Below are 19,418 nucleotides of genomic sequence, written 5' to 3'. Positions count from 1 at the left end.
TTTTGACAACTTCACTTGTGCTGCTTCTCAAACTTACTTTAAGGCGTTCGTTGTTTTCAGCCACTTATATTTGATTGATCTGTCTCATTTATTTGTCTCTCTGGCACAAAGACTAGTCGTACAGGAGAAATTATTGATGACCGGGTCTATTTATAACCAATTGTCCTGCCGTGTCCCTTCTGATTGGTGTGATGGAACATTAGACACACCGTACCTACGTTCAGGCGAGTGTCCGTTTGCAGAGAGCTTGGATTTCAGGGAGTGGATGCCCGCAGTCAGTTTATTTGTTACGAAGTCGCTCTTAATTGTAACTGATTCCTCTTTGTAAAAAAAAAACTCGTTATTTCACCCAAGCCTTTCTGCTCCCTCCTTCCTAGTGGAATGTCATTCTGTGAGGGGTGAATGGTCCTCTTGCAGTATCCATGACCCGGCCCCTCCCCCCGGGTGAGGGGGTGGGGTGGTCAGTGGCTACTCACTTGTTAGTTTCAAGGTACGTGGTTGTCGGCGTGGAGACGTCACAAAGCCCGCCTAGTGCTGAAACTCATGCCAACTGCAAGCTGCCAGCTACCCAAACCTGTCCCCTCTCTCCTACTGGAATCCAAAGCAGCATGTTCACTTGACTTCACCCATACCGAAGCCCGAAAGCCTGCGAAGGGATGTCAAGCTCTTCCAATTGGAAGAACCGCCCTGATATGTGGAGTCCCGACCAGTGCAATCGATTCGCGGCAGACCGAGTGTGGTTTGTTGATATTGGGGGTAGGTTACTGGGGCGCTGGGAAGGGGTTGTCCACTTTGGAAGTTTGAAATCCATTCAGTGGGGTCATGTACATTTGTGGAAGTTTTGCTTCTTTATTACAATATCAAAATATGTATCTTTTTTAGGTAAGATTCGAATATCTCAACGCTACGTTTACTGGGGATCCAACGTGAACCCAAATACGCGTTAATACTTGTTTCGAAAAATATCAATCTGAAAAGGATAGGGATCAAATTTGTCACTGCAGGAAACTATAACTTCCCCTTTGAACATGTCACAAGATTAAGCCCTTCAGGCATTTATTCATTTATGATTGAAAGGTTGCCCAAGCGACATAATTAATGCCCAACACGGATTCTTAAAATATCTTGACGTTTTTTTAGTTCTTGCAATGGAATTTGTGAACCTTTCCCTTTCAAATAAAGAGGTGCCGGATAGAAAGAAAGAAGTATGTTACGGGAATTATATGGAATGACAAGAGACAGGGCGTCAGTAACTTTCCATTGACGACACTAATCATTCAGTATCTTTATTGCCATAGTAGCACAGAGGGAATTGCGCCATAAGACGAGCGGAAGTTACTATTGGTGTGTGAATGAAACTATTTAAATAAGTTAAAAGCCAGGTGGTACCTTACTTGTGTCACCGTCCAAATGGAAGTCTTCCTCCCATGTTAATATTTAAATATTTATCGAGGACTGATGGAAGTGCTTACACTTTTTTAAGTTAACTTTTTATAAATTTAGAGTACGCAAATACTTTTTTCCAATTAAGGGGCAATTTAGCATGGCCAATCCACCTAACAAGCACATCTTTGGGTTCTGGGGGTGAGACCCACGCAAATACAGGGAGAATGTGCAAACTCCACACGGACAGTGACCCAGAGCCAGAATTGAACCTGGGACCTCGGCGCCGCGAGGCACTAACCACTGCGCCATCTTGCCGCTCCTATTAAGTTAACATCTGAAACCAATCGTGGGTGATGTTTTTAAAACCGCTTGCGAAAAGGGATTTTTCAAAAAATTGGGATTGACTCCACATCGGAGTGATTAGCTATGGTGTGAAACACAGTTGATGTGAAACCACTACTTACAGCGGGTCTGTTGGCGCTTCTGTTTGAATCGGGCTGGTCCTCATATTTTAACTTAATTATGCAAAAAGAATAAAAATAGATTATTATCCGTATCTATCATAGCCTAGATTCATACTACAGTACTTTCTCCTCTTTTTGGGTACCTTGGCTTGTTCCACACCCCACTCACCTTTTCATTCTCTGCTATACCCATGTAAACACAAAATCTCACCATGTTTTTTCTTCACTGACTTCCTCCGTGAGCTTCTGCATTGAATATCTTCTCATCCTCTGCATTTTAACCTTCATCTCAACCAACTCATCATGCTCTCTCTCTCCTCCATGTAAACTGTCAATTTATATTCATTTAAAACAATATATTTTATTCGACAAATTTTTAACATTTTCACCATACAAAAGAAAAACAAGAACAACCCCAACAATATTTTTAAAAAAACAATCCCACCCAAACCAAAGAAACCACTCCCCGATTTCCCCCCTCAACAGTCAACGGTAATCATCTCCTGAAAGTGCATAATGAACAAACCCCTCCTTCGCCCCCTCAGCTCAAACTGCACCTTCTCCAGGGTCAAAAGCTCCAGCAGGTCTCCCCATCATGCCGAGGCACGTTGTGGAGAGACTGACGTCCACTCCAATAGGATCCGCTCATGAGCGATCAGCGAGGCGAAGGCTAAAACATACGCTCCCACTTGCAACTCGGGCCGGTCCGACACACTGAATATGGCTTCTAGGGGATCGGGCTCCACATCAATATGCAAGACCCCTGAGATAGTGCAAAATACCTCCCGCCAAAACCTTTCCAGCTTTGGGCAGGGCCAAAACTACGAACATGGTTCAAGGGACCCTCCCACATCACTCACAGAAATTCTCCACCCCCTCGAACAGCTGGCCCACTCTTACTTTTGTGAGGTTCACCCTATGTATGACTTTCAGCTGTATCAGCCCCAGCCTCACACACGAGGTTGAGGCATTCGCCCTCCGCAGCACCTCACATCATAGTCCCTCTTCCAACCCCCCCCCCCCCCGCCCCCCCAACCCCCTGGATCCTCCTCCCACTTTGCCTTAATCCCATCCATAAACACCCTGTCCTCCTCCAGGATCTTCCCATAGATTGCTGTAACACCCCTCCTGTCCAGCCCTCCCGCTGGTATAACCGCCTCCAGCAACCAAGAGGCCGCGCTTTCGGGAAGGTCAGGGAAACCTTTCTTGCGAAGTCCCGAACCTGCCGGTACCTAAACCTGTGCCAAACTATACTTCTCTTCCAACTCCTCCGGCTCGCGAATTCCCAATTTATATTCATGACCACCCGTCATCTTGCCCTCTCATCTGGTCTCACCACTCCTATCCTGTCAATCACAGATAAGGCTATCTCTAATCACTTCCTTGTATCACTCTACCCAACCGCCTTTTGCACCTCCAATTCATCAACAACTGCAGTTTGAAAATCCCAACTGTCTATCCTTCGGCCCTCCATTTTCCCCACAATTTCTGTAGCTTCTGATTTGCTCAACTCCGTCCTCACCTAGTCTCCAATAAAGCCATGACTCTCAACCTGACTATTCCATGGTATGGCCTTCACATTAACTCCCTTAGGTCCAAGGACCACAGACATGAATGGTTATGGCAAATAACTAGATTATCCATTCAACATCAGACCTGATTGGATCACATAAAGCACAATTGGGTCCTGCTCTCACATTTTCTTTATTGTAAACTGTCTTCTTAAACCCCTCTACCCTAACTCCCCCACCAACCCTCCAACAATAAGTGCAGGGAGCTCATGAACTTGTTTGTCATGAAGATGGAGACCATTTGATCAACTGCCTCTACCAGCTTTCCCCCTTCCCTGTCGTAGGCTCAAATTTGCATCCTTTTCCAATTTGTCTCGTATCTCCCCTCATGGCCTCTCTGAGTTCATCTAACTCTAACCCATGAGACCCGCCTCCTGCCCCCTTGGCCTTATTCCCATTCATAGAATTTACAGTGCAGAAGGAGGCTATTCGGCCCATCGAGTCTGCACCAGCCCTTACAAAGAGCACCCTACTCAAGCCCACGTCTCTACCCTATCCCCGTAACCCAGTAACCCCCATTTAACCTTTTTTGGACACTAAGGGCAATTTATCATGGCCAATCCACCTAACCCATACATCTTTGGACTGTGGGAGGAAACCGGAGCACCCGGAGGAAACCCATGCACACACGGGGAGAACGTGCAGACTCCGCACAGACAGTAACCCAAGCCGGGAATCGAACCTCAGACCCTGGAGCCATGAAGCAACTGTGCTAACCGCTATTCTACCGTACTGCCCACTTTTTTTTTAAAGGATCGTCCCTTTAGTCTGAGATGGTAACCTCTGGTTCTAGTTTTTCCTACAAGTGGAAACATCCTCTCCACGTCCACTCTATCCAGGCCTCGCCGTATCTTGGTAAGTTTCAATAAGATCCCCCCTCATCCTTTTAAACTCCAACGAGTACAGACCCAGAGTCCTCAGCCGTTCCTCATACGGCATGTTCTTCATTCCAGGGATCATTCTTGTGAACCTCCTGTGGACCCTTTCCAAGGCCAGCATATCCTTCCTGAGGATATACTCCAAATGAGGTCTAACCAGAGCCTTATACAGCCTCAGAAGTACATCCCTGGTCTTGTACCTCGAACTACCCAATCTCCCTTCCTGGTCCCCTAGTTAACAAAATCAGCTAACCATTTTGTCTCTCTCTTCGGGTGATATTCCTCTCTCCTTTAAACCTGCTGTCATTACCTCTCTTCTCAAAAAAAAAACCTTGATCTCACCATTGTTGCAAACCACCCCATCTCCAACCTCCCTTTCCTGCTCAAAGTCCTTGAACATATTTTCACCTTCCAAATCCATGCCTACCTTTCAACACACCAAGTCAATCAGATTTCTTCCCCATTACACTCCAAATCTGCTCTTCTCAAAGTCACAAATATACTATATGACTGTGACAAAGATAAACCACCTCTTCTCATCCTTCTCAAACTGCATGCAGCCTTTGACATGGCTAACCACATCACTCTTTTCCAAAGTCTCTCCGTTGTCATCTAGTGAGGAGGGAGTGCACAAACTTGGTTCCATTCTCATCCTTATATTGCAGCTAGAGAATTTATTTTAATGGCTTCTCTTCCTGGTCCCACACTGTTACTTCATGTGACTTCCTAGTCCCCTTCTATTTCTCAGCTACATGCAACATCATCTGAAAACACAGGTAATAATACTGATAATAATCTTTTATTGTCACAATTATGAAGTTACTGTGAAAAGCCCCTTGTCGCCACATTCCAGCGCCTGTTCGGGTATTTCTCTGAAAGGTGAAACTGATGAAAACTTATGGTTTGTGTAACGTGAAGAACCTGATTTGTTTTTTTAGGATAAATAAGCCAAAACAAAGCAAAATTTCACAATTACTTTGGACATCTTTCTTGGAGTCAAGTTTGACTTTAAACTTGCAAACAGTCTGGTTTAGCCTCAGAGAGATACCAGGGTGAGGGGTGGCGTTTCTAACTATGGAATGGAGTGTATAGCAAAGATCAAAGATTTTTGTTTGTCCAGAGTTCAATTGGAGGAAATTTCTGCTCATCCAGTACGTGATAAGCACTCTTATAATTAAGCAACAGTGGAGGAGTCTTATAATTAAGCAACAGAGGTGTGGGTGAAGGAGGGCTGTGTGCCATCAACCTACATTTGAAAACTAATGCTGTATGGATCATCATTTGTATAACAAGGGATCTTGTTGGTATACATTTGGGTTCTACTGCTGCGCTAGTAAATATTAGGCAGCACAGGCTAAGTCTTGAGTGCAAGGGACGCTTACAGACATGACCAGTGCTATAGAACCTGAGAGATTATCTAATCCAGAGCTAATATCAGTTAAAACAATATACCCTTAAAATTAAAGTGAATTGTTAAAAAAAGTATAATAACATTTATAATCTGATGCAAATTTTCCTGCAGTGGGCATTAGTATTCCAGACATTATGGTATGATCTGGACAGAAAAAATAAATGATCAGTTAAAGGCTGCTGAAGTTAATGACAAGCACTTGAAGGATTTGTTTGTGAAGTCTTTTGGGCAGTTGATGATAGAATTTTGTTTTTTTTCTAAGTGAGACAGCGATAAGGGCACAATTAGCCTGAACAGTCTAGGACACGAAAGAGGAAATTAATCATGGATGCGTACCCTGCATAACATCCAATATTTCTACATGCTCAATATGAACATGTATAGACATCAGGGGAGGACAAATCCAGTTTCAACTCTTAATTGACCACATGATTGAATATCCTGGCAAAGATGTTATTTGAATAAAGTCACTTGGTTCATGTATCTATAGAGCTCTATCCAAGCAAGGAACTCTTTCCTATAAAGAGTTGCAAAGCTAACATTTTACCTTTATTGCAAGATTTTCAGTGATAGATTTTCTTATTCAGTTAGAGTCTGAAAATAAGCTTCTAAAAGTGGATTATATTACAGACACGGTAAAGTCTAATTTTTGCTCTCCCATTTATGCGCATCAGCAGCAAGGGCAGCATTATTGCCCATTTCCACTCTTCATTGAGAAGGCATGAGGTAGGGCGGCACAGTGGTTAGCACTGATGTCTCACGATGCCGAGGACCCGGGTTCGTTGTCAGCCCCGGGTCACTGTCCATGTGGAGTTTGCACACTCTCCCCGTGCCTGCGTGGGTCTCACCCCCACAACCCAAAAAGATGTGCACGGTAGGCCAATTGGCCACACTAAATTGCCCCATAATTGGAAAAAAAGAATTGGGTACTCTAAATTTAAAAAAAAGAAAAAAAAAGAGAAGGCTTCCTGAACTGCTGCAGTCATGTGGTGAGGGAATGCCAACAATGCTGTCAGGGACGGTTTTCCTGCAACAGTGCAGGAATGCATTATAGTTTGAAGTTAGAATGATGTGTGATTGGAAGGGAACTTGTTCCCTTGTGTCTGCTAACTTTGTTCTTCGAAGTGCAAATGTTCTTGTAGATGTACACATTGCTGCCATGGCACCGATGGTGGAAGAAATTAATGTTTAAGGTGGTAGATGGGGTGCTAATGAAGCAGGCTGCTTTGTCTCAGATGGTGTCAAGCTTCTTGAATGTTATTGGAGGCGCACTCATCTAGGCAAGTGGAAAGTTGTCCTGGCTTGTGCCTTGAAGATGGTGAACAGGCTTTGGGCAGTCAGGAGGTGGGTTTCTCCACATTTCCAACCTCTGACCTACACTTGTAGCTACAGTATTATGGCTGGTCCAGTTAAAGTTTCTGATCAACGGTAACCTCCAGGATGTTGATGGTGGAGGATCTTACCATGGTAATGCCATTGAATGCCAAGGGAGATGGTCATTGCCTGACACTTGTGTGGTGTGAACATTACTCGCCAGTTATCAGCCAAGCCTGAATTTTAACAACAAGGACTCCATCTTGACAACAAGGACTCCTACATCAGACTTCTATTTATTGACTACAGCTCCGCCTTCAACTCCATAATCCCACCCAAGCTCATATCAAAGCTCCAAAACCTAGGTCTTGGCTCCTCACTCTGCAACTGGATCCTCAACTTTCTGACCCACAGACCACAATGAGTAAGAATAAACAACAACACCTCCTCCACAATAGTCCTCAGTACCAAGGCCATGCAAAGCTGCGCATTAGCCCCCTACTATATTTCCTGTACACACACAACTGCGTGGCAAAATTTGGTTCCAACTCCATCCACAAGTTTGCTGACGATACGACCATAGTGGGCCGGATCTCAAATAACAATGAGTCAGAATACAGGAGGGAGATAAAGAACCTAGTGGAGTGGTGCAGCGACAACAATCTCTCCCTCAATGCCAGCAAAACTAAAGAGCTGGTCATTGACTTCAGCAAAGTACTGTACACACCCCTGTCAGCATCAACGGGGCCGAGGTGGAGATGGTTAGCAGTTTCAAATTCCTAGGGATACACATCTCCAAAAATCTGTCCTGGTCCACCCATGTCGACGCTACCACCAAGAAAGCACAACAGCGCCAATACTTCCTCAGAAAACTAAGGAAATTCAGCATGTCCACATTAACTTTTGCCAACCTTTACAAATGCACCATAGAAAGCATCCTATCTGGCTGCATCACAGCCTGGTATGGCAACTGCTCAGGCCAAGACCGCAAGAATCTTCAGAGAGTCATGAACACAGCCCAGTCCACCACACAAACCTGCCTCCTATCCATTGACTCCATCTACACCTCCCGCTGCCAGGGGAAAGCGGGCAGCATAATCAAAGACCCCTCCCACCCAACTTACTCACTCTTCCAACTTCTTCCATCAGGCAGGAGATACAAAAGTCTGAGAACACGCACGAACAGACTCAAAAACAGCTTCTTCCCCACTGTTACCAGACTCCTAAATGACCCACTTATGGACTGACCTCATTAACACTACACCCCTGTATGCTTCACCTGATGCCGGTGGTTATGTAGTTACATTGTGTACCTTGTGTTGCCCTATTATGCATTTTCTTTTCTTTTCTTTTCATGTACTTAATAACTTGTTGAGCTGCTCGCAGAAAAATACTTTTCACTGTACTTACACGTGACAATAAACAAATCCAATTCAAATGTTGTTCAACTCTTGTTGCATGTGGGCACAGTCTAATTCAGTATCTGAGTTGTGAATGATCCTTAATACTGTACAATCATCACCAAACATTCCCACTTCTAATCTCATGTTGGAGAGAAGATCACTGATGTAGTTCCTGAAAATGGTTGGTCCTAGGACACGACCCAAAGGAATTTTTGAAGTGATATTCTGGGGCTGAGATGATTGGCCTTTAAAAACCATAATCATTTGTCTTTGTACTAGGTAAGATTCCAACCCATGGAGAGTTTTCCATTGACTTCACTTTTGCTAGGGCATCTTGATCCACATCTGGTCAAATGCTGCCTTGATGTCAAGGACATGTACTCTCACCTTACCCCTGGAATTCAGGTGTTTTGTCCGTTATTGGACCAAGGATGCAAGGAGCTCCAAACCAAGAGGTGGAACCCAAACTGAACATCAGTAAGTAGGTTATTGCTGTGTAAGTGCGCTGGATAGCACTGCCAACATCTTTCAACAGTTCGCTGGTGATTGAGAGTAAACAGTAGACAGATGAGATGGTAAATGACCAGATTGGATTGGGCCTGCTTTTTGTGGAGCAATGTTGAGCAAAGTTCTAAAATGTCACAGATGCTACTGTTGTAGCTGTAGGTCCCAGGTCTGATCCCGGCTCTGGGTCACTGTCCGTGTGGAGTTTGCACATTCTCCCCGTGTTTGCGTGGATTTCGCCCCCACAACCCAAAAATGTGCAGGGTAGGTGCATTGGCCACGCTAAATTGCCCCTTAATTGGAAAAAATGAATTGGGTACTCTAAATTTTAAAAAAATGTTTGGAGTCTTCAGTACAATAGTTGAGATGGTCAGGGCCCATATTCTTTGCTATGTGCAGTGCATTCAGCTGTTTTTTGATATCACATGGATTTAATCAAATTGGCTGAAGACTTGCATCAAAACGCCAGTACTCTCCAAAGGGAGGCCGACATTAATCTTTCACTCATCACTTCTGGCAGAAGCTGGTTGAAAATACTTCAGCCTAGCATTTTGCACTGACATCCTGGGCTTAGCTATCATTGAGAATGGGGATGTTTGTGGAGCCTGCCCATTAGTTGTTTAATTATACACCAGCATTCATGACTGAATATGGCAACACTGCAGAGCTTTGATCTGACGTGTTGCTTGTGGAATTGCTTAGCTCTTGTCTATATGTTCCTTTTGCTGTTTTTCTGGCACGGATAGAGGATTGGCTGACTGACAAAGGCAAAGAGTGGGGACAAAGGGGTCTTTTTCAGGATGGCAGCCAGAGACTAATGGTGTTCCTCAGGGGTCAGTGTTGGGACCACAACTATTAACGATATGCATTAACGATCTGGAAGTAGGAACTGAGGGCATTGTTGCTAAGTTTGCAGATGATACAAATATATGTAAAGGGAAAGATAGTGTTGAGGAAGCGGGGAGGCTGCAGAAGGACTTGGACAGGCTAGGAAAGTGGGCAAAGAAATGGCAGATGGAATACAATGTGGATAAGTGTGAGGTTATGCACTTCGGTAGGAAGAACAGAGGCAGGGATTACTTTCTAAACGGGGAAAGGCTTCAGAAATTTAAAACACAAAGGGACTTAGGAGTCCTAGTTCAGGATTCTCTTAAGGTTAACATGCAGGTTCAGTTGGCAGTTAGGAAGGCAAATGCAATGTTCATTTTGAGAGAGCTAGAATACAAGAGCAGGGATGTACTGCTGAGGCTGTATAAGGTTCTGGTCAGACCCCATTTGGAATATTGTGAGCAGTTTTGGGTCCTGTGTCTAAGGAAGAATGTGCTGGCCTTGGACAGGGTCCAGAGGAGGTTCATCAGAATGATCCCTGGAATGAAGGGCTTGTCATATGAGGAGCGGTTGAGAACTCTGGGTCTGTACTTGATAGTGTTTAGAAGGATGAGGGGGGATCTCATTGAAATTTACAGAATACTGAGAGGCCTAGATAGGATGGACATGGAGAAGAGGTTTCTACTAGTCGGAGAACCTAGGACCAGAGGGCACAGCTTCAGAATGAAGGGCCAATCTTTTAAAACTGAGATGAGGATGAATTTCATCAGCCAGAGTGTGGTGAATCTGTGGAACCCCATTGCCACAGAAGGCTGTGGAGACCAAGTCACTGAGTGTCTTTAAGACAGATAGTTAGGTTCTTGATTAATCAAGGGATCAGGGGTTATGGGGAAGAAGGCAGGAGAATGGGTATTAAAGACATATAAGATTAATCTTTATTGTCACAAGTAGGTTTACATTAACACTGCAATGAAGTTACTGTGAAAAGCCCCTAGTCGCCACATTCCAGCACCTGTTCGGTTACACAGAGGGAGAGTTCAGAATGTCCAAATGACCTAACAGCACGTCTTTCGGGACTTGTGGGAGGAAACCGGAGCACCCGGAGGACATCCACGTAAACACGGGGTGAATGAGCATACTTCACACAGACGGTGACCCAAGTCGGGAATCGAACCTGGGACCCTGGAGCTGTGAAGCAACAGTGCTACCCACTGTGCTACCGTGCTAGCTGTCGCCATGATCAAATAGCGGATCAAACTTGATAGACCGAATGGCCTAATTCTGCTCCTATATCTTATGGTCTTTAGCATGCATGTAATCTTGTAGCTTCACCAAGTTGGCATCTCATTTTTAGGTATGCCTGGTGCTGTTCCTGGCATGCTTTACTACACTTTTCATTGAACTAGCATTGGTCCCTTAAACTGTGGTAATGCTAGAGTGAGAGATATGCAGGTCATGAAGTTACAGATTGTGGGTGAATACGGAACGGTGGCACAGTGATTAACACTGCTGCCTCACAGTGCAGGGTCCCAGATTTGATTCTGGCCTTGGGTGACTATCTGTGTGGAGTTTGTATCTTTCCTTCGGGTGCTCGGGTTTCTTCCCACAGTCCAAAGATGTGCAGGTTAGGTGAATTGGCCATGCTAAAATTGTCCCTTTGTGTCAAAAGATGTGCAGATTTTAGGTGGGGTGACGGAGATTAGACGTGGGAGTGGGCCTGGGTGGGGTGCTCTTTCAGAGGGTCGGTGCTGACTCAATAGGCCGAATGCCCTCCTTCTGCACTGCAGGGGTTATATAAACCCCCAATCTGCTGTTGATGGTCCACAGCGCATCACTGATTCCAGTTTTGAGCTACAAGGTCTATTCTGAATCAATCTCATTTAACATGGTGGTGTTGCCACACAACATAATGATGTGAAGATGGGACTGTCACTCCTGTCATGGACAGGCACATCTGCGACAGGTAGATCAGTGAGGGCAACGTGAAGTGGCTTTTTAGCTCTTGTTGGTTCTCCCATAATCTGCTGAAAGCCCAATCAGACAGCTATGTCCATCAAGACCCAGTCAGTAGGGCTCCTACTGGTGATGGACATTGAAGGTCCACATCCAGAGTACATTCTGTGTCACTCAGAGCTTCTTCCAATTTGTGTTCAACATCGCAAATGCTGATTCATCAGCTAAGTGAGAGTAGGTGGTAATCAGTAGAAGGCTTCCTTGCCCTATGTTTGACCTGATGCCATGATACTTCATGATGTTTGGAATCAATGTTGAGGATGCATAGGGTGACTTACTCCTGGGTGTATACCACTGTGCTACCATCTAGTAGATCAGTCCTCCCAGTGGGACAAGACCTGCCCAGGGATGGTGACAGAGAACATTGGCTCTAAGCTATGATTTGTTGAGTATGCATTTGTCAGATTATGGCTTGACTAGTCTGTGAGTCAACTCTTCCAATTTTGGCACCAGCCCCAGATGTTAGTGAGGAGGACTAAGGTAGGGTGTGTCTTTGTTTTCGATGCCGATGTTAATGACATTCTTATTCAGCTTTTCTGAAAGCAGTCAGAAAAACCTGACTGGCATGTTAGGCCATTTCAGAGGGCATTTAAGATCAAGCATATTGTTATGAATGGAATCACAAGTAGACCAAATCAAGTAAGGACGGCAGATTTCTTCCCCTGTGGGACATTAGTGAATCAGTTGGCTTTTTATTCCTATCGGATAGTAATGAAAACAAAACTTAGACTAGCTTTTTTATTCCAGATGTATTAACAATGTGAATTTAGACTCCATCAGCTGCTGTGGTGGAATTTGAACTCATGGGCCTTAACTTCCTTGGAGTGGCAATCAGCAGGAGGAACTCAGACATTGGGGAAGAGATGGGGAGATCAGACATCAGGGTGTCAGGAGGTTGGACATTGGGTGGGTCGGGGTCAGACTTTGGGTGTATAGATAGGGGGTTTGGATCTCATGGGGTGGGTGTCAAACCTCAGGACGGGGAGAGGGAGGTAGTCGGTGGTGGGGGGGGCCGGGTGGCAGGGCTTGCTTTGCACCTCGGGGGTGGAAGGGAGTGGTGTGGTTGGGGGTTGGCTTGTGACGGCCTGCTGGGGCGGGGGGGTCAAATTGGGACAGGGATGGTATTGGCGGCACTGTTAGCACTGTTGCTTCACAGCGTCGCGTTCGATTCCCGGCTTGGGTCACTGTGCGGAGTCTGCATGTTCTCCCTTTGTCCGCGTGGGTTTCCTCCGGGTGCCCCAGTTTCCTCCCAAAAGTCCCAAAAGACGTGTGTTAGGTGAATTGGACATTCTAAATTCTCCCTCTGTGTACCTGAACAGGCGACGGAGTGTGGCGATTAGGGGATTTTCACAGTAATTTCATTGCATTGTTAATGTAAGCCTCCTTGTGACACTAATAAAGATTATATCATTATTAAGTTGGGCCTGGGTTAGGCATCCCATGTGGAAGAGGGGAATCCCAAGTGGGTCGGGGGGCTAGCGATGTGGTTACCAATTTTTTTGGTTACGGCATGCTTCACAGAGAAAAACAATTCCACGGTAAGAAGACCCAAGAGGCCCTGGTAGATGAATAAACACAAGTTTATTGTAGTCATAGAAAATGACCACCGATGACGTCCATGCTATAACTCTCAGTCGGGACTACCAGCCCTCTTCGGGCCATCTTTTATATACACGGTAGCAAGCCCCAGCTGGGCAGGCCTCAGCGCATTAGCGGGGAAGCTCGTATTCCAGGGTCCCATGGGGAGATCAATTGGTGTATTACTCTGGGCCTCGTGAGGGTCATTATACCCCCTCTTGCCCCAAGTCCAAAGGTTACCTTCCAGTGCCAGCTGAGGGTGTCTTTTTGCCACTTCGCACATGGCTGCGCCTCTGCCAGCGGTGGGGCCAGGTCGGGGTGTGTGTATCAAGTCATCGATTGCACATTTTGTCGATCTCTATTGCCAGGGGTGACCGTTGACTGTAGTCTCAACCGAATCGGTACCACTTTAGGTGCCATGGTGCAATTCGGCTGCATCAGGTCAGCCTCCCCGGACTGGGCCACATGCAAGGTCCTGGCTTGGGGTAACCTAGTCATCTGCCCGGGGTGGCATGTTCTTTGTTGATCCAGGCGGCCTTGATTACCGCGTGTTCTGCAATCGCAAGCATGGGAATGCCGCTGGTATTCCCCGTCACCTTCTGGGGAGATGTTACACTGCCCTGTGGTGGCCCTTGACCATTGAGTCCGGACGCGATGTTATGTACTTGGTTGCTGCTTTGGTCATGCGAGCACTGCCCTCAGAGAGCGCTGCACTCGTGTACACTACGGATGCTATAGTCACCAGAACCCTGGAGCTCCTGAACCCCCGTCTCAGCATTTTCACGTGACAGGGCTAGCTCGATGGATCTTTTCAGATCCAATGTTACTTCTGCCAACATCTTCCTCTGAGTTGCCACTTTAATCCCGCACACCAAATGGTCCCTTATCATCTCGGAGAGGGATGGACCGAAACCACATTGTTCTGCCAGCCTTCGGAGCCGTGTGAGAAAGTCCATTACCAACTCTCCCGGAGTCCACACAGCCGTATTAAATCAATACCTTTTCATTATCATGGATGGGTTTGGGTCATAATGATTCGTCACTAACTCCATCAAAGGACTTTGGGTTTGGGGCTGCCAGGTCAGCGAGGCTTTTGATTATGCTGAAGGTTTGAGCCCAGCAGTGGTCAGGAGGATTACCTTCTGTCGGTCCTCTCTACTGATGCCATTCACCTGGAAGAAAGGAAGAAATGCCGCATTCGCTTGGCATACTGGGCCCAATCTACCAGGCCTGCATCAAAGGCCTCTAATTTCCCGAAGAGGGCATTTTCAAAACTTCCCCAATTTTGTTCCTGCGTGTGCGGCTGGGACGTCCAGAATTGCAATAGCTGATTTTTATTTTCTAAGTTTAGAGTACCCAATTCATTTTTTCCAATTAAGGGCAATTTAGCATGGACAATCCACCTACCTTTTGGGTTGTGGGGGCGAATCCCACGCAAACATGGGGAGAACGTGCAAACTCCACAGAGTGACCCAGAACTGGGATTGAACCTGGGACCTCGGTGTCGTGAGGTTGCAGTGCTAACCACTGTGCCACCGTGCTGCCCCGCAATAGCTGTTTTTACCTCATCGCCAGTGTAAAGTCCCAGGAGGCCCTTGTAGATGAATAAATGCAAGCTGTACTGTAGTCAAAGAAAACGGTCACTTTGGTGGGAGAATTCGAAATGTCCAATTCATCTAACAACATGTCTTTCGGGACTTGCGGGAGGAAACTGGAGCACCTGGAGGAAACCCACGCAGACATAGGGGCTGGTTTAGCACAGTGGACTAAATAGCTGGCTTATAAAGCAGACCAAGGCCAGCAGCGTGGGTTCAATACCCGTTCCAGCCTCCCCGAACAGGCGCTGGAATGGGGTGACCAGGGGCTTTTCACAGTAACTTCATTTGAAGCCTACTTGTCACAATAAGCAATTTTCATTTCATTTTCATTTTCATTTTCACATAGGGAAAACGTGCAGACTCCGCACAGACAGTGACCCAAGCCGGGAATCGAACTCGGGTCCCTGGCGCTGTGAAGCAACAGTGCTAACCACTTTGCTACCATGCCCGCCTCTAGAATGCCCGTCCCTGTCCGGGCCGACATTTACATAGCCTGGTAATGAGCCCCAGCTGGGTGGGCCTCCGTCCACTCGTGGGGAAGCTTGTATTCCACGGGTTTCATGGGGAGATCAATTAAGGTATCCCTGTGGGCCAAGTAGGGTTATTACACATGGCATACACTTTTGTTCAGCTGAGTTGATTGCTCATAACCGTACTTACATTCGCCAGGTAACAAGTCTCTTGAGCTTTTTCCGATACCTGCACAGACTCCTTCAGACGTGGGTCTGCTTTACATTTTGTTCTTTAAAGTACTTGAAGAATGTCTTTGTTCACAAAAGATGGATGTTTTGTCTGTGAAATGGTGTTTTAACTTGGTACCATCACAGCGTTTGTCAACTTCTCTCTGCTGATGAGACATTCAGGTAAGGGTCAAAGTGGCATTTCCTGCCCATGAAATTCCAAAGACCACATAGCTCCTATTATACTGTCTCTGAACAAATCTTGATCTTTTTTCTTGGGGTTCAGATGTTTCATCAACGATTGACAAGCGGAGGAATCAAACTTATCCATTTCTTCTTAAGTCAGTGGATATAAAATAGATCTGGCCAAAAATATGTGGATACGGTCAATCTTGCTGTGTCTGCGAGCTTGTTTTGTCTTGTTTTACTATCAATAAAAAGCACGCGAACACCATTGCTTGGTTTCTATGGTGACTGGTAAAACTCATCCTTTGTCCACCTGATTCAGAATGTTCACATTTTAGAATTGAAAGTCCGATAGCTCACTTTTAAAGTGTTTGATGATTAATTTTCATGAGTATTATGAGTTGCAATTTTGGTTGCATTGAATATTATTTATAAAACAAGTGAGAATAATATTGTTGTTTTACATTGATTTTCATGCCCTTTGTACAAAATGTCATGACACATGGACAGTTCTCATGGCACACAAGTGTGCCGCGGCAGTGAAAACCCCTGGGCTAGTGGATACTGTGGAGGGATGGGGAGTGTCCCATGAGGAGAGTTTCCTACAGGGTTGGTCTGGGTCTTTTTCTGAGTAACTATTTATGTAACCCTATCAGTTACATAACCAAACCGTAAGTTTGCGAATTAAGTCACATTTTCGGATGGTTCCCAGCACAGGACAATTGCACTTCTGGAAAATTGCCATGCGAATGCTTACCCATACAGTTTCGAGAGGGATTCCCCAGCGCATCACCCAGTCCGACGCCGAAGAGCTCAGAGGTTATGACCCCATAAACCCAGAACATTAATCCAGGCCTCTGAGTGACTCTTCCAGTAGTATTACCATTGTGCTGTCATCCCCATGCGCTTTGAAATACTCATTTCAAAGTTGCTAAGATACATTTATTCCACCTATCCACATTATTTGGGTTTATAACAATAATGAGCAATCTCGTAGCCCTTTACTGAGTTTTTAAAAAAGTGGTTTTTATTGAACTTTAGGTATTCAAAACAAATATAAATATGAACAAACAGTAGGAGTTAAACAGAAAAATATATAAGAGGTAAAACTAGAACTATTTACACCAAGATCGGTTTTGACTATTTACATAAATACATCACTGTTTTCCCTTCCTTTTCTTTTATTCCTTCTTTGGTGTTTGCCGTGGTGATTGTGGTCCCCTGCATTACCCCCACCTCCCCACACTGGTTTTCCCTTTGCTTTTCTTCCTTTTGGTTCAGGTTGTTGTTGCCCCTGCCCCCATCCCCTCCTTGTGTCTCCTGGTTCCTCTGTTGGGTTTGACTGAGTTCCCTGTTCCCTTGACACCCCCCCCCCCTTCCTTACTGTGTCATGGCTACACCCTTCTGATCTGTGGCTTCCCAGTTGTTGGCTACAAACAGGTCTTGGAACAACCGAGTGAATGGCTCCCATGTTTTGTGGAAGCCTTCTTCCGACGCTCGGATGGAGAATTTAATTTTCTCCATTTGGAGAAATTCCAACAGGTCAGACAGCCAGTCTGCAGCTTTGGGTGGTGTTGCTGACCGCCAGCCGAGCAGGAGTCTCCGGCGGGCGATCAGCGGGACAAATGCAAGGGTGTCGGCCCTCCTCCCCATGAAGAGATATGGCTGTTCTGATACCCTGACGACTGCCACTCTTGATAATGGCTCCACCCTCATCCCCACATCAAAGAAGGCCATCCAGTACCCAGCAAGTCTGGGGCAAGACCAGAACATGAGGGCGCGGTTGGCCAGGTCTCCTTGGCACCGTTCGCATCTGTCCTCCACCTTCGGGAAGAACCTGTTCATTCAGGTTCTGGTTAAGCGGGCTTTGTGTTCCACTTTTAGCTGCAGTAGGCTTAGCCTTGCGCATGTGGAAGTGGAGTTGACCCTGTGCCATGCTTCGAACCAGAGTCCCCACCCTATTTCGAACCCCAAGTCTTCCTCCCACTTCTCCTTTGTCTCATCCAGTTGGGTGTTGTCCGTACATGTCATCACAGTTCCCTTTTCCTAAGATGTCTGCGTCCAGCAGGTCCTCTAGCAGTGACTGTCTTGGTGGTCATGGGTACGTCCTTGTTTCTTTTCGTAGGAAGTTTTTGAGTTGTAGGTACCTAAGTTTGTTGCCCCCCTGTCAGCTGGAATCTTTCTGTCAGCTTTTCGAGCGTTCTTAACCTTTTGTTGGTGTATAGGTCCCTGACTGTCAGCGTCCCCCATCCTGTCTCCACCTTTTGAAGGAGGCGTCCATGGTCTCCGGCATGAACCTGTGGTTGTTGCAGATGTGGCTGTTGCAGATGGGGCTTTATCAGACATCTCGGTTAGCCCAAAATGCTGTTGCAGTTGGTTCCACGACTGGAGTGCTGCTACCACCACTGGGCCCGTTCAATATTTATTAGGTGTGGATGGGAGTGCCGCCATGGCTAGGGCCTGGAGAGAGGTCCCTCTGTAGGAGCCCTCCTCCATGAGGACCCACTCAGCTTCTGGCTTCTTTATCCACCGCTTTGCTCTCGCTGAGGTCGCTGCTGAGTGGTAATATTGTAGGTTTGGGAGGGCTAGGCCCCCCATGGATCTCGTTCTCTGCAGTACCCTCTTTGGGATGCTTGCATTCTCTCTCTCTCTCTCTCTCTCTCTCTCTCTTCCCCCCCGCCAAAAAACAAAAAACGGCATAATAAGTTTATCCAGTGAGTTGAAAAAGGCCTAGGGGATGTAGGTCGGGATGGATCTAAACAGGAAGAGGAACCTGGGCAGTACGTTAATTTTGATCGTCTGCACTCTCCCCGCCAGGGAGAGTGGGAGTGTGTTCCACCTCTGCAGGTCCTTTTTTACTTCCCCCATCAGGCTGGTCAGGTTCCACTTGTGGATCCCTGTCCAGTCGTGAGTGATTTGTGGAACTTGTTCAAGGAACAGGTGCTACGTGTCCTTGATATGTATGTCCCTGTCAGGCAGGGAAGAGATGGTCGAGTGAGGGAACCATGGTTGACAAGAGAGGTTGAATGTCTTGTTAAGAGGAAAAAGGAGACTTATGTAAGGCTGAGGAAACAAGGTTCAGACAGGGCATTGGAGGGATACAAGATAGCCAGGAGGGAACTGAAGAAAGGGATTAGGAGAGCTAAGAGAGGGCATGAACAATCTTTGGCGGGTAGGATCAAGTAAAACCCCAAGGCCTTTTACACATATGTGAGAAATATGAGAATGACTAGAGCGAGGGTAGGTCCGATCAAGGACAGTAGCGGGAGATTGTGTATTGAGTCTGAAGAGATAGGAGAGGTCTTGAACGAGTACTTTTCTTCTGTATTTACAAATGAGAGGGGCGATATTGTTGGAAAGGACAGTGTGAAACAGATTGGTAAGCTCGAGGAAATACTTGTTAGGAAGGAAGATGTGTTAGGCATTTTGAAAAACTTGAGGATAGCCAAGTCCCCCGGGCCTGACGGGATATATCCAAGGATTCTATGGGAAGCAAGAGATGAAATTGCAGAGCCGTTGGCAATGATCTTTTCGTCCTCACTGTCAACAGGGGTGGTACCAGGGGATTGGAGAGTGGCGAATGTCGTGCCCCTGTTCAAAAAAG

General features: G+C 46.1%; 1 protein-coding gene and 1 long non-coding RNA gene across 5 annotated transcripts in view; one reads left to right on the top strand and one right to left on the bottom strand.

Annotated features, from left to right (window-relative positions):
• The window catches only part of LOC140426511 (uncharacterized), a 65,528-nt gene extending 65,103 nt beyond the window's left edge, over nucleotides 1–425 (bottom strand). The window contains exon 1 of the long non-coding RNA XR_011948217.1: nucleotides 38–425. This is a non-coding gene — a long non-coding RNA (uncharacterized lncRNA). The remainder of the gene's footprint in view (nucleotides 1–37) is intronic.
• A 148-nt stretch (nucleotides 426–573) lies between these two features.
• The window catches only part of cdc14ab (cell division cycle 14Ab), a 333,919-nt gene continuing 315,074 nt past the window's right edge, over nucleotides 574–19,418 (top strand). The window contains exon 1 of one of the 4 annotated variants that reach the window (XM_072511378.1): nucleotides 574–756. In XM_072511378.1, coding sequence (XP_072367479.1) covers nucleotides 657–756 — 100 coding nt within the window. In that variant the 5' untranslated portion in view covers nucleotides 574–656. The remainder of the gene's footprint in view (nucleotides 757–19,418) is intronic. The other 3 variants (XM_072511377.1, XM_072511373.1, XM_072511374.1) reach the window with 3 other exon arrangements.

This window comes from Scyliorhinus torazame, chromosome 7 (assembly GCF_047496885.1).
Source record: "Scyliorhinus torazame isolate Kashiwa2021f chromosome 7, sScyTor2.1, whole genome shotgun sequence".
NCBI lineage: Eukaryota > Metazoa > Chordata > Chondrichthyes > Carcharhiniformes > Scyliorhinidae > Scyliorhinus > Scyliorhinus torazame.
The sequence above is the reverse complement of the archived record's forward strand: the minus strand, read 5'-3'. Positions and strand labels throughout refer to the sequence as shown.